General features: G+C 36.1%; 1 protein-coding gene across 4 annotated transcripts in view; it reads left to right on the top strand.

The window, feature by feature from the left end:
* LOC123512454 (mitotic checkpoint protein BUB3-like) overlaps window positions 1–15,130 on the top strand; it is a 131,754-nt gene extending 116,624 nt beyond the window's left edge. For all 4 annotated transcript variants that reach the window (XM_045268876.1, XM_045268873.1, XM_045268875.1 and 1 more), the window contains 3 exons: window positions 10,038–10,183; window positions 10,515–10,654; window positions 12,595–15,130. In XM_045268876.1, the coding sequence (XP_045124811.1) occupies window positions 10,038–10,183; window positions 10,515–10,654; window positions 12,595–12,710 (402 nt within the window). In that variant the 3' untranslated portion in view covers window positions 12,711–15,130. The remainder of the gene's footprint in view (window positions 1–10,037; window positions 10,184–10,514; window positions 10,655–12,594) is intronic.
* Window positions 15,131–15,396: the final 266 nt, after the last annotated feature.

The following is a 15,396-nucleotide window of genomic DNA, read 5'->3' on the forward strand; positions in this document are numbered from 1 at the left end:
ACCAATCCCTCCACAGGATCCCCCAAAGCGAAGGTGCCTCTGGCGTTTTGCCTCTGCCAGTTGGGGGGACCTGAGGAGGTATTATGCTGATTTTTCCTGGAATGATTACTGCTTCCCTGTTAGAGACCCATCTCTAGCATGGCCTTGAGAAGGCTGACCATGATTTTTTGTTTTTCTAAAATTTGTGTGGGTTTATATTTTTTTATTTATTTATTTATATATTTTTTATTTATTTATTTTATTTATTTATTTATTTATTTTTATTTATTCTTTTTTTTTTTATGTACTGGCCTATAGTGCCTGTAGGTAACTTGAAGAGTACCATATTTTACAGCTTACAAGACCTTTTTTTCTTAAAAAATACCCTGAAAAGTACTAGTGCGTCTTCCAAGACTAATGTTGTATTGTAAGGCAACACCCAGCCTCAAGTGAGCTTGGACACTGATAGCAACCTGGATTTGTATGTTGAGTCATTACATTATGATGTTAGCTTAAGTACTATCTAATTCAGCATTTTATATTATGTAAACTCAGTACTTAGCTGTTACAAGTATTTCTAATACCATAATCCTGCCTGGAGCCTACTCGGCGTGTGGAGAAAACGGGCTGCTCCTTCGTCTCGTAGCAACACACACATACATACACATGAACGCATACACATGCCAGGTGCCTTTATACCTTTATTAAGAGAACATCTAAATGGCTTACTCATTGAAGAAAGAGTCAAAATTCCACTTGTGAATTATATTCACATTGATAAAAGCTTGTGAAAGCACGATTGCAAAATAAAATAAATACGAACTGCAGTGCTGACGTGTTCAGTTTCGACAATTGGCAGATTCAGCTATTTTGATAACCTAAGTTATTAAGCCTTCCAAATTTCCGAAACTTTGGAATTTCCGAATGACAAACCTCCGAAATTGAGGACAAGTGATCACGTAATGTAAACAATACGTCCAATATGTGCCATCACCAGCCACTAAAACGAGGAGAAGAAATGGACTGCTTCACTTTGTGTACGTATTTACCTATGGTGTTTTTATTTACATAGTTGTAAATTTGTGGTGAGTGCTCCAGCAAATTTGTAATGAGTGCTGAAACAAAAGTGTCTTGCAGACTTCTTGCTTCTTATGTTTTTGTGTTCAGTGGTCAGATATATGGTGAATGCATTCTTGTATGAGAATGATTTTTTTTTCTTCAAAATTTCCTTCAAATATTAGGGTGCGTCTTCCAAGATGCAGCATCTTGCAAGCCGTAAAATACAGTTTTGGAAGCACTGTTAAGCTTCCACTCACTAGTGGCACAGGCAATTTTGTTTATAGTAGTACCCATGTTAAGAAGCATATCCCCATCAAAGTGCATCTTTGGTGTAACCACCTAAAGCCTGGGTATCAAGGTGACATGTAGGTAGTTTTAAATCACTCGACAGAGTGGTTTAAAAAAGAGAGAGAGAGAGAGAGAGAGAGCTGCCCCCCGAGTCAAGTATCTCCCCACCCTCCACCCAGCTTAGATATGGCACCAGGAGCCATTTTCTGTTGCCCGGAGTGAAGAGGTTAAAGGTAACAATATATAATAGGTCATACTTACTGGTAATTCACATAGAATGACACCAGTCAAGAAGAATTTCCGTACATCACATGAGCCAAACCAAAACATACGATCAGCAATTTTGATCTTGACATGGGCAAGACTTATTCTTTACAGTGTTACTCCTTCGGGTAAGACACACTTTCACACAATTAAAATTGCACCTCTCATTTAACTTTCTTACCTTACATACATGTAAAAAAAAAATGAAATTTCTATTTTTTAATTTTGGGCATGTAGTCTCTCACAGTCAATGCTGATGTCATATGCCAGGTACATGTTTACATCTCACAAGATTGGTATGTAGGCTGGTAGCAAATATTAAAGTTTTTGAATGCAAAATAATGGGATCTAATAATGATATAAATGCATATGAGTCTTCAAATGTCAGGTGAAATCCTTAAATTCATATTCAGAGCTTAAGGGCATGCTGCGATCAGAATTTAAAAAATGAATTAAAAATAAAAGTTATAGGGTTTATGACTTGAAATTTTCAGAATGTTAGCTTCTGGTTTTCGTTGATATGTATGAATGTTAATATGATAGAGTAATGATGTCATGACTTCATGACGTCATGCATAGAGTTGCATTCAAATTCTTATACAGGCCTTATTTCAAATTCTTTTGAAATGTGCTTTGGCATGGACATACTTAAAAGATATGTAAAGAAACGTAGAGGACACTTTTTTTCAATTTCTGCATGCATCATGAGATATAATTTTTAAAGTTTTCGCATTTCACGATGTCATCAAAACAGCATGAAAAGCTGTTATTTTGCCTCATTAAAAACTATCTAATCACTTGAAGGAATAACTGGTCAGACAAAATGTTACCGCAATCCCTGTCAATAAGTACACCAAGTTTCAAGGCAGCAAGTATAATGGTTGATTTTATAGTTTTTTTTTTTTTTTTTTTTTTTTTTTTTTTAAATCATGTTTTGAAATATGGCTCTTTAAAGTTTTAAAAGTTTAGCATCCACACTATATGTTTATCAGAATTAGTAAATTTATTATATGTTGTGTGTTGATCTATTGAGAAACTGCACACAGAGAATGATCTAATTATTCCCATATTTAGTACTTCATTTCAGGAGGTATTTACCTTGTGGTGACACTATCAGAATTCCTGTCTTTGGTTCTGTGTGCCTTTGCCGGTAGATTTAGCTCACTGGTGGGTGTCCTAAGAATGCTATTTCATAGAAATATGGTTTATTTTAACTAAGTAGGCACCTTTCCTGTTCTCTGTGAAACAATCCTCTCCAAGTACATTTTTTGGTCCTAGTGAAGATTGCCGCCTCCAGGTATGTACGTTTCTCCCTCTACTTTCCTCTTCTCCTCCTCCTCATGTATTTTTCTAATTTTCTTTTCCTTGTTTTCATATTTTTTGCTTCTGGTATTGAAATAGAGATCCTCTTCCTGTTCCTTCCCTCCAAAATCTCCTTCCCGGCCATGCCAAGCACCTCAGCTCCACCTGCTACTCTACCATCATCTCTTCCCTCTTCTTTTCATTTATCTCCTATTCTCTCAAAAATTTTCATCATAATTTACTAAATTTCAACTGCAGCATGCCCTTAAATCTGCTCATTTATTTATTTATTTATTTATTTATTTTGTTTTTCTTCTTCTTCTTCTTCTTCTTCTTCTTCTTCTTCTTTTTCTTCTTCTTCTTCTTCTTCTTCTTCTTCTTCTTCTTCTTCTTCTTCTTCTTCTTCTTCTTCTTCTTCTTCTTCTTCTTCTTCTTCTTCTTCTTCTTCTTCTTCTTCTTCTTCTTCTTCTTCTTCTTCTTCTTCTTCTTCTTCTTCTTCTTCTTCTTCTTCTTCTTCTTCTTCTTCTTCTTCTTCTTCTTCTTCTTCTTCTTCTTCTTCTTCTTCTTCTTCTTCTTCTTCTTCTTCTTCTTCTTCTTCTTCTTCTTCTTCTTCTTCTTCTTCTTCTTCTTCTTCTTCTTCTTCTTCTTCTTCTTCTTCTTCTTCTTCTTCTTCTTCTTCTTCTTCTTCTTCTTCTTCTTCTTCTTCTTCTTCTTCTTCTTCTTCTTCTTCTTCTTCTTCTTCTTCTTCTTCTTCTTCTTCTTCTTCTTCTTCTTCTTCTTCTTCTTCTTCTTCTTCTTCTTCTTCTTCTTCTTCTTCTTCTTCTTCTTCTTCTTCTTCTTCTTCTTCTTCTTCTTCTTCTTCTTCTTCTTCTTCTTCTTCTTCTTCTTCTTCTTCTTCTTCTTCTTCTTCTTCTTCTTCTTCTTCTTCTTCTTCTTCTTCTTCTTCTTCTTCTTCTTCTTCTTCTTCTTCTTCTTCTTCTTCTTCTTCTTCTTCTTCTTCTTCTTCTTCTTCTTCTTCTTCTTCTTCTTCTTCTTCTTCTTCTTCTTCTTCTTCTTCTTCTTCTTCTTCTTCTTCTTCTTCTTCTTCTTCTTCTTCTTCTTCTTCTTCTTCTTCTTCTTCTTCTTCTTCTTCTTCTTCTTCTTCTTCTTCTTCTTCTTCTTCTTCTTCTTCTTCTTCTTCTTCTTCTTCTTCTTCTTCTTCTTCTTCTTCTTCTTCTTCTTCTTCTTCTTCTTCTTCTTCTTCTTCTTCTTCTTCTTCTTCTTCTTCTTCTTCTTCTTCTTCTTCTTCTTCTTCTTCTTCTTCTTCTTCTTCTTCTTCTTCTTCTTCTTCTTCTTCTTCTTCTTCTTCTTCTTCTTCTTCTTCTTCTTCTTCTTCTTCTTCTTCTTCTTCTTCTTCTTCTTCTTCTTCTTCTTCTTCTTCTTCTTCTTCTTCTTCTTCTTCTTCTTCTTCTTCTTCTTCTTCTTCTTCTTCTTCTTCTTCTTCTTCTTCTTCTTCTTCTTCTTCTTCTTCTTCTTCTTCTTCTTCTTCTTCTTCTTCTTCTTCTTCTTCTTCTTCTTCTTCTTCTTCTTCTTCTTCTTCTTCTTCTTCTTCTTCTTCTTCTTCTTCTTCTTCTTCTTCTTCTTCTTCTTCTTCTTCTTCTTCTTCTTCTTCTTCTTCTTCTTCTTCTTCTTCTTCTTCTTCTTCTTCTTCTTCTTCTTCTTCTTCTTCTTCTTCTTCTTCTTCTTCTTCTTCTTCTTCTTCTTCTTCTTCTTCTTCTTCTTCTTCTTCTTCTTCTTCTTCTTCTTCTTCTTCTTCTTCTTCTTCTTCTTCTTCTTCTTCTTCTTCTTCTTCTTCTTCTTCTTCTTCTTCTTCTTCTTCTTCTTCTTCTTCTTCTTCTTCTTCTTCTTCTTCTTCTTCTTCTTCTTCTTCTTCTTCTTCTTCTTCTTCTTCTTCTTCTTCTTCTTCTTCTTCTTCTTCTTCTTCTTCTTCTTCTTCTTCTTCTTCTTCTTCTTCTTCTTCTTCTTCTTCTTCTTCTTCTTCTTCTTCTTCTTCTTCTTCTTCTTCTTCTTCTTCTTCTTCTTCTTCTTCTTCTAAAACTTAGTGCATCTCATGAGCCATCAAATGCAAGAATCAAATGCAAGAAATATTAACAAGCGAATCTACTCTCTGGGAAACTGTAATCTACAAGAAGTTGACCACATAGGTTGGCTACATAGGTGACATCCTTGGATTCACACCAACAGTATCACTAGCCCTCACCTCCTGATGCATTGCAGTAAACACAAGGTAGTGGTGAAGAGGAAGGAGAAAGTATTGAGACCAAGATTACCAGGCTGGTGCATATTTAAATGGCGACCGTTGAACATTTAAACTTTAAAGTCCTCTCCTGAAAACTTTTTTTCTTTCAGAAGACTATAACTTTATCAGTTTTTAACCATATTGAGTAATGCTTTATTTTGTTGTGAAGAAATTCATTTAAATTTTTCTTGAATATGAAATTAATAGTGTATATTTAGTTTCAAACAGTTTCTACTATTTTTTTCTTTTTTCTCTAAATTACTGGGTTGTTAAAGGACTTGTAAGTAAGAAATATGCGGAGATGGAGAGTGCTAAGGGAAAAGTATTGTTCTAGAAATTGTTCTACAATAGTTACTCCTTCAAAATACATTGAGAACAAAGCAATCAAAGGTGTCTCTGGAGTAGGGAAATGAAAGTACTGCATAAAATATGCATAAATATTCATTGTTCTAAAAACTACTTGAATTCACTCAGGCAGAACATGAATGACACTTCATTATATAAGGGATTTATCCATAAGCTTACCAAAGTATTAGATTGCATTCTTATGTTCTACATAAGAGTAAAATTGACAACACAGTGTTAAAGTTTGAGACTCACCTGGAGGTGACAACATTCTTACACTTAACAAGAATCAAGACAAAGATGGCCGACTGCCAAGGAGCCCAAATCTCCCAACTCAAGATTTATCAACCCCTAAGGATATTCTGGATGACCTGAGTAATTGAACTGTTGGATATAATAGACTACACCTGCATGAGTATTATATGTAACACTTTGTGGAAGTGCTGGAGAGAGCTTGGAGAGTTGCACAAGAAGTATTGATGTGCTGACAGTGGTAATTTAAGTTTTAAATACAGTGTTATTTAGCCAATACGGAATGAAGCTCTCTAGCAATTATTACCTTGGGTCTTCCTGTGCCATTTTTTTTTTTTTTTTTTTTTTTTTTTTTTTTTTTTTTTTTTTCTGGCATATCTCACTTACCTTCTTAGTAACAGAGCCCATGCAGGCCTGGCAACCTGTTTCAACCCTCTTTCCTGTTTGCTGGGATCATTCTTTCCTGCTTAACCCATGCAGATGGATGCTACTGAGTGGATAGCGGGATAGATGTTGAGCTCTTGATAGTCAAAGCATATGGGAAAGACTACCAATGTGGAATAAATGGAATAAGCACCACACTAATGAATATTGTGAGTAGCCTATGTGCTGACATCACTGAAATAATGATGATATTCTCCAAAATCTCTCTTCAAGTCTATTTCATGTGCTGCTCTTCTTTTACTCTTGAGTTTTGTTTGAACACTGTTGAGCAGCATGAAGTCATCATCAGATGAAGAGCTTGATTTCTTACTATACTTGGTGGATTGCAATTTATGACAGATACTGCCTCTATCCATGTTTCTCATGCACAGAACTGATACCTACACCCTTTGCGGACACCATCACGCAGGCTGACAGCGCAGGTTGGTGCCTGAAACCAGCGTGCCGGTAGCGTGTTTTCTCTGTGCACCTTGATCTATTGTGCCAAAGGTGGAGTACACAGGACAAGGTTAAGATCAGATGCAAAGACTCTACCACATTATATACATGCTCCACTGTTGTGTTTACATGCCATCAGTTGGGAGAGGGGGCATTGTGTGTGCTGTTGCCACATTTCCAGATTTTTTAACAATAACCTTCACCTACTTGTATATTTATTATACTGTATAGTATGAAAGAAATAAACTGTAATAACAGGATAAAGAAAAGATTGAAACTAATTTTGTTATGACATTACAAACTACAAAACCAGCCCAACAGAGTCAAAACAGCCCAATAAAACTGCCAACCCATGTAGACCAAGATTTTCTTACTCTTTTCATTGAAAACAGTGCGTTTTGGTGAGAAAACCATTGACCTGGCAGCTCTAAGGCTTGGTGTTGTTTGGATGGATGAAAACATGGTGAAAATTGACCACAGCTTCTTACATAGGGAACATTATACACACTTCAGCATATCCAAATATAGACACAGCCTCTAACCTCCTATAAACATTCCTTAAAAGAGTTCAAGACTTTTGCACCACAGCTTTTAGCAAATTAACAAGCACTCTTCCCATGATAATCATTAACATCAGTGTATACATCCTACCACTAACAATAAATAACACACACATGCACATACCTAAAGTCCTGGATGTAACATACAATACTTCTATGTCATTCAAACAAGACATTCATTTGTAGAAATTCATTACTGTACTGTAATGTCTGTTAGTAGGGAAGTGGAGCTTCAGTAACAGTGTCTACTTCCACTCCTCACCACTAGGGTGTGTCTAGTACCTGGTTTGAATTTGTGCAGATACTAAATTTTGGCCCTAAATCACCATATTTGATGGCATATAGGATGCATCCTTTCCAAAACTTTTGACTCAAAAAATCACCCTGCATCTAATATGTGAAGTTGACCCCTCCTGTAGACTAATCTCCTTGATACTCACTAACCTACCTTACAATATTTTCTACTAACTATAACTGCATGCATCATTATTTTATTGCTGGTACTATTATTATTATTTTAAAAAGAATTATCGTGAAAATGAAACCAATCTAACCTTTAAGGCTGTGATCCCATGTTTATAAATATCAGTTGATCAGAACCCTGACTCAATGCCATCTGGCAGTGAGGAGTAACACCAAGTTCTTAATCATAAAGTTGATAATGAAAGAAAAGAAAATAAGAAATAGTTGGTTGTGAAAGGAGAAAATAGATAACCTGCAACAACAAAAGTAAGAAAAGAACAGAAATGACCAACCCTTTAGGAAGTCAACAGATCACGCAAGGATGCCTCAGAACGCCTGACTTCTGATCTTTCTAAGATTTCTGATTGGGGCAAAGAAAACTTAATACTGTTCAATGCCTCAAAAACTCAATTCCTCCATCTATCAACTTGACACAATATTTCAGACAACTATACCCTCTTCATCAGTGGCATTCACCTCTCCCCATCTTTTACATTGAATATCCTTGTTCTGTCCTTTACTCATAATCTAAACTGGAAACTTCACATGTCATTTCTTGCTAAAACAGCTTCTATGAAGTTGGGCATTTTAAGGTTTCTCCGACAGTTTTTTTCGCCACTCCAACTAACTGTACAAGGACCTTATCCACCCTTGTATGGAGTAAGTACTCTGTGCATATTTGAGGGGGTTCCACTCTCACAGTTTTATTAAATAAAATGGGATCAAAAGTTTTTCATCTCATCAACTCCCCTCCTCTGACTGACTGTCTTCAGCCTCTTTCCCACTGCCAGAATGTTTCATCCCTTGCTATCTTTCATCATTATTTTCATGCTAACTGCTCTTCTGATCTTGCTAACTGCATGTCTCCCCTCCTCCTGCAGCCTTGATGCAAAAGGCCTTCTTGCTCTCACTCCTATTCTGTCCATCTCCCTAATGTGTGAGTTAACCAGTACTCTGTCTTTTCTTTTTTACGGTAAGGCCTATAGCGCCTGTAGGCACACTTGAAGAGTGTATGGGAAGCGCTGTTCAGTTTCCGCCCATTAGTGGCGCAGGCAATTTTATTTATAGTGGTACCCATATTAGGGCCCATATCACCGCCCAAGCTCATCTTGAGTGTAACCACCTAGAACCTGGGTATCATGGTGATATGTAGGTAACTTTAAACCACTCGACAAATGGCAAAGTGTTTTAAGGCTGTATGTGGTGGGATTTGAACCTACGCGTGGACGTCTGCCTGATCCCACGCTCACCACCTTATCCACTATGCCACCGCCACCTTTCTCTGGTAAACTCTGGAACTCCCTGTCTGCTTCTGTATTTCCATCTTCCAATGACTTAAGTTCTTGCAAGATTGAGGTTTCAAGACACTTGTCCCAGACTTTTGGCTAACTCTTAATCTTTTAGGGAACTGGCAATCAAGTGACCTTTCTTTATTTCTTTATTTTTCTTTCTTTCTTTCTTTCTTTTATTTGTCAGCTTCCCTTCTTCCTTAAAAAAAAAAAAAAAAGAACTGATCCAATATATTGTCGAACATTGTACATGGATTCACACTAAAATGTCTAAACAAATGCCGCTATACTTGCCTCCAGTATGAGTGCATACTCCAGTGATTGTAAAAACTAAACATAAGTACTGTAACCATTTAGCAGATAAGAGATAGTAAAGAAAAATATTAAATAATGGTGAATCATATAGTGTGGAGAACCTGTATGGCAAGGCCATCAAGTGATGTATATCAGTCTCAATATTTGTCTTTGATATTTTAGGATTATTTTGGTTTGTAATCATTATCTAGTAATATTTTGCACTTTATATATATATATATATATATATATATATATATATATATATATATATATATATATATATATATATATATATATATATATATATATATATATATATATATATATATATATATATATATATATATATATATATATATATATATATATATATATATATATATATATATATATATATATATATATATATATATATATATATATATATATATATATATATATATATATATATATATATATATATATATATATATATATATATATATATATATATATATATATATATATATATATATATATATATATAGATAGATAGATAGATAGATAGATATGCAATCATTATCTGATATTATATATACACATATTTCATTCTGGGGTCAAGCGTTGGTGTTTGTGTTACTCTCTTACCAATGACCATAATCCATAGACGTACTCAGCCTAACCATTGCAGTATAAGATACAGGATGATTTTTTGATCATCTTTTATTGGGGAAAGAAATGCAACTTGTATAGCAGAAAATATGGTATTATTTTACATAAAATCTTGGTAATTTCCCACAGGGCTATGTGGTGTCCAGTATTGAGGGCCGTGTGGCAGTTGAATACCTTGACCCAAGCCCTGAGGTCCAGAAAAAGAAATATGCCTTTAAGTGTCACAGGCTGAAAGAAGATGGTATTGAAAAGATATTCCCTGTTAATGCAATTAGGTGAGTTAAAAACTTACTACATTTTCTGTTCATTTTATGACTTCATTGCTTATGAGGTACTGATAATTACACTTTTTATTTCCTCACTCATGTTTTCAGAGGAAGGCTCAGATATAAAGAGCAGCTTCTTTATATTGTCTCTATTTACTTAATTATTACTATGGTGCTTTTGGGGTCATTGATGATTTGGGATATAATTCACTGGGCCATGAGATTTCCTTTCCACTAAGATTAGGAGTGTGACTTTATAGTGCCTTATATCTATCCTGTGTAGGATTGCTGGCCTGATATATAAGTAGCTAGATGGATAATTACACTCTTTCCACTCCAGTTTTCACAATGGATACAACACTTTTGCCACGGGTGGTTCAGATGGCTATGTCAACATCTGGGATGGATTTAACAAGAAGAGATTGTGTCAGTTCCATCGTTACCCAACATCCATCTCCTCTCTCTGCTTCAGTAATGATGGTAAGGTTGATTTGCATTGCACTTCACTTTGTACTTGTTCTTCTACTCTCCTGTTGCCATTTCCACAGAGGGAAGGTTTTGTTGCATATACAGGTAATTCAATTTACGTGATAGATGCTTTCCAAGAGGCATCGCATATATCAAAATTCGCGTAAAACAAACATGTAATTCTCATATGAAACAATAGATGATAGGGGGGATGTGGGATGTGCTCCAAAAAAATTTGTACAAAATACTATTTATTTGGCTAAATTAACATGTTTTTATTATTTACCATTCTAATTACTAAAAGTGTATTTAAAGTAAAGGAAAAAGCAAGAAATAATAAGAGAAAGCAAAAAATAATAAGAGAAAACAACAAAACAAAGAATACGTAAACACAACACCCACTGCGTCACTGCCTTCACCACTCACACCACAGTCAGTCACCATCTTCCTCTGAGCTTTACCACTTTATCAAAAATCCACTTATCAAAAATAACCCCACATGCAGAAGAAGATGAAGGATGTTTTGGGGCCATCTTGGTGAATTAAAGGGAGATTGAAGAGATTCCATCTGTACTCAGTGCTGGCAGACTACAAATGAGGCACGATAAGAGCAGAGCTCCCACCTATTGGCCAGCTGCGGAACTCTCTGGCGCGCAGTTTAAAATTGCGTCTGGCGCTCAGTTTGAAAATGCAGTTGGGCCAAATCGTGTCTAAGCAAACCAATCGTGTAAATTAAATTAATTATAATAATTTTTTGGTCGCGTTTTAACAAAAACGTGTAAATCAAACACGCGTAAATCGAGAGTTACCTGTATGTGTCTCCTCCAGGTATTTCAGATCCCTCTGTGACTCATCCTTTACAGTTCTACAGTACTTCAATCTCACTTTGTATTCCTCTTCAGTCTTCCCTCAAGTGTTTTTCTCCAGACCTTGAATCAGTTCTAGGTCAGATGTAGATGCAGGAATGTACAAGCAATGAAAATGTATATAGTAGTTACTTCACTAGATGAGGTGATGACAAAACTGCATCTCTGATCTTGCACTCTCCAGGAAACACTGCAGTTGAACTCCTCTCAATGTTGCATGCCCTCATTAGTAGGATGAAGGTGTTGCATGAATGTTCAGATGATGAGAATCTAATATGCGTCTGATTCACTACATGAGGTGATAACTTTATATTTGACATCACCAATCTCTATCTTTAAGAAACATTGGACTTGTATTGTCCTCTACAATTGCTGATATAGTGGAGTTACTTGAATGTACAGACAATAAAAATTTAGTATGCAGCTGATTCAGTGTTATAAACTTGGGTGTTAGTAAGGACTGCCGTGAGCCTGGGGCAAAATCAGACGGCCCAAGCTTACAACAAAACAAAAAACAACTGTATTCAAGGAACATTAGAAAAAGAAATACAGACTTAATATACTTTACTTAAGCTTAAAACAACTTAACAATAATTTAAAGTACCTTAACGTTAACACAGAGAAACAAACCTAACTAACTAAATGGGGGGGGCGAGAAAAGGTCACTGGAGGGAGGGAGGAGTAGCGATACTTAAGCATGGGAGGTGGTGAGGACGAGGCCCTGGTGGTGGTATCCTTTCTGGTAATCCAAGGCAGAGGAGGTATTCCCATGGAGAGGAGCAGATTGCTTCTGATTTCCTCGGCCAGTCGCGGCTTGAAGACGACTCGGGTCAACCCCAGTGAGACTATGGTCAAGACTGGTTCAAAGCAGGAGAGGTGTGTCGAGTAGGAGGAAGGAGGGGCGGCAGAGTAGCGAACAAGGAGAGGAGGTGATGAGGAGGAAGCCTTGTTGAGCTACAGGAAGTGAGGCTAATGAATGTTAGGAGGCAGCGTGTGTACTGTTGTACGAGGGAGGTTTGGTGGTGCAGGGTGTAACAACTGTATGAGGTGAAAACATAAGATTTAATGTTATCAATATCTCTCCAGGAAACATCCTTGCCATCGCGTGCTCCTACATGTATGAGCAGGAGCAGATTGACCCCATGCCTGAGGACTGCATCTTCATCCGCCGGGTAACAGACCAAGAGACGAAACCCAAGTAAAGTGTGCTCAGGTCAAGTATCTAAGTCGTCCAGCCCAGAATGGTCCCCTTACCTCTTTGCTTCCTTGGGCACTCTCAGTAACACGGGTCCAATGTGTGTCTATAGGATGGTGGGACACAGCACTGGTGGTCGTTTCAACCACTAACAGTAAGGGTCTTTATTATTGTATGCCAGCTGTAGAATGACCTTAGTTTGGAGTAGGAATAGAATTCACCTTTGGTTTGCTGTCAAGAATAATGGTCATAGTACTGATTTTTCCCCCTATTCCATAGGATGTCTTGTAGAGTAGAGTAATGGTTAAAAGAAGCCAATGCAATGTGTTTTCAAGAGATTTGCATGCTGTTAAAAAAAATTGCTTGGTTAACTAAATCTGTAAGGTGGCATAGATGCTTCTGTTAGCTGACCTGAAGTAGTGATCCAAAAGGCAACAGTGGAACCATACATCTCCAAACTCACCTGTGATTTATTCATGGTATGCATTTGCAGGGAGTCTGCTCTGGACCACTATTAATTCCACAGGTTAAAACATAATGGTCCTGAACAAAACTATACTGAGCTTAGGTAAATTTCAAAGCAGTTCATTCTTCAACATTTATATTTGCATGAACTGTTTTGACCTACTAGTAACTACAAAGGTTAAGAAGTGAGTTTAAAGAAAGATACAGTGAGATTAGTAAGGCAGATCTGTTACAAAGTCCATTCTGGACAATATTTTGTAGCATTTGTATCTACATTATAAAGTCTATGCATATAGGCTACAGCACTTACAATTATCTATCTACATTGTAAGCCATGTGGGTATAAATTGGAGTATTTACAACTACCCATCTACATTATAAGACCTGTGGGTATAGTCAGTTTCCTTCACTAGCATATTCTTCCACGGTTCCAGTTGTTATCAGGATCTCCGGAAAGTAACTATCTAGTGGATAATGAACACAAAAAAGGAAATTATTGTTTTACACTAGTTGAGTGGGCAGTTAACACTATACAGAGAGAGATAGAGAGAGAGTGCTGGTTCTCCCTCTAAATGCAGAGAAAAAAAGGGGACCATGGGAGACCAGTCTGGCTTGACTTGGACTTGTGTTTCTCCTGCCACATCTGTACTGTTTGCACTGCCACTGAAGGCTTTACTATGGTGAACTCAGACTACTTTCTTTTTGTTACTAATTCTAAATGTTGAGACCTGACTGTATCCTTAAGTTAGTTTGATATTAAAAAAGAGAAACTAGGTAAGAGAACCAAATTTTCATGTGAACAGTTATCTCAGTGTGAGGAAGTTACTTGGATATGCAAGAACTGACTGGTAAGGTAACTAAACTCAAGTAAACAGTTATTTAATTGTGAAGAATATGATGAAAAACTAGTTTACTGTATCCTCAAGTTACTTGGATAGAAAAGAATAGACTGGGTAAGGGAATCAAACAGTTATGTAAACTTCTAGCTCAGTTTGAGTAATGCAGTGATGGACTGGGTGAGGATTAGGATGAAGATACTGTGAGGTGCCTAAGAGTGAGTGTAGTCAGCAGTACACAGTAAACCATCCATAATCTCAGGATACCAGAGCAGAATGTGGGTGATTGGTACAAACTTGAGGCATCATTTTAGTTGGCTAAGTGGACATTTTGTGTGTCATTTTGTGGTGCATTGCCATCTCTCCTATTTTTTGTTTATATTCTTTAAGCATTTGTGGTGAGCAGAATGTATTGTTGACCCTCGCTAACTTGAACTAATGGAGAAAGGTTGTTCAAGAAATACAAATGATACTTATACAAATTCCCCCCTCCTCCCATTCCAAAAAAAGAAAAAAGAATGGGCAGGCAGTTCAACTCTGACTCTAGAGGCACAGTGCAAGATTTATTTTGGGTTTATTGTCTCTCCAAAACCTTCAGTGCTGATGGCTCCCTCCAAACCCTCACATACGACTGAATAATATTTTCTGGAGAAGCAGGGATCTGGTGCATTATCATCCTATCATGCTCCAGGAAGTCACCATTGAATAAAAATCTTGTGTGAAAATTTCATGAAAAACCTTTTGGAGTGAATATCTCAAAAAACTTTTTTTTAATTTTTCACAAAATTGGTATGAACTCTGATTGACTTTTGTTGGTATAATTTTAAACTAAAACTAAAATGTAATTTTTTTTTGTTGGAATTAAATTTTATAATGTCAATAAAAAATGAGATATAGTTAAGTGAGAAAAAAAAAATGGGGGGGCAGTTCAACTAGGACTTTAGTCCGACTCATCATGAAATCTGACTTATCAGGGTCTGAGTTATTGAGGTTCAACAGTATTTCTGTCATGAAGGGTTTGATTTAATAAATGTTCTTTTTTTGTATATATAATTCATATATCTGTTTATTTTGTGTAGAAAAATTCACTTTGACTTGCACCACATTTTAATACAGTTTTTCTTTACCTGTGTATTTTTTTTATCCTTTTTTTTTTTTTTTTTTTTTTTTTCTGTGTGTGTGTGTGTGTGTGTGTGTGTGTGTGTGTGAGTGAGTGAGATGAGGTAAGCTGATCTTTGGTGAGGTGTTGATGGGTTTCAGAGATGGACAAACTGTATTGCTTTAAATCTTGTGTATGATACATTGTTATTAGTGCTAATTCCATCAGTTTTTTGTGCACAAATGTACTTCCCATTAAACTTAGTTTGTAATTTTAGTGACAAATGTTGTTCA

Source organism: Portunus trituberculatus, chromosome 33 (assembly GCF_017591435.1).
Source record: "Portunus trituberculatus isolate SZX2019 chromosome 33, ASM1759143v1, whole genome shotgun sequence".
Taxonomy (NCBI): Eukaryota; Metazoa; Arthropoda; class Malacostraca; order Decapoda; family Portunidae; genus Portunus; species Portunus trituberculatus.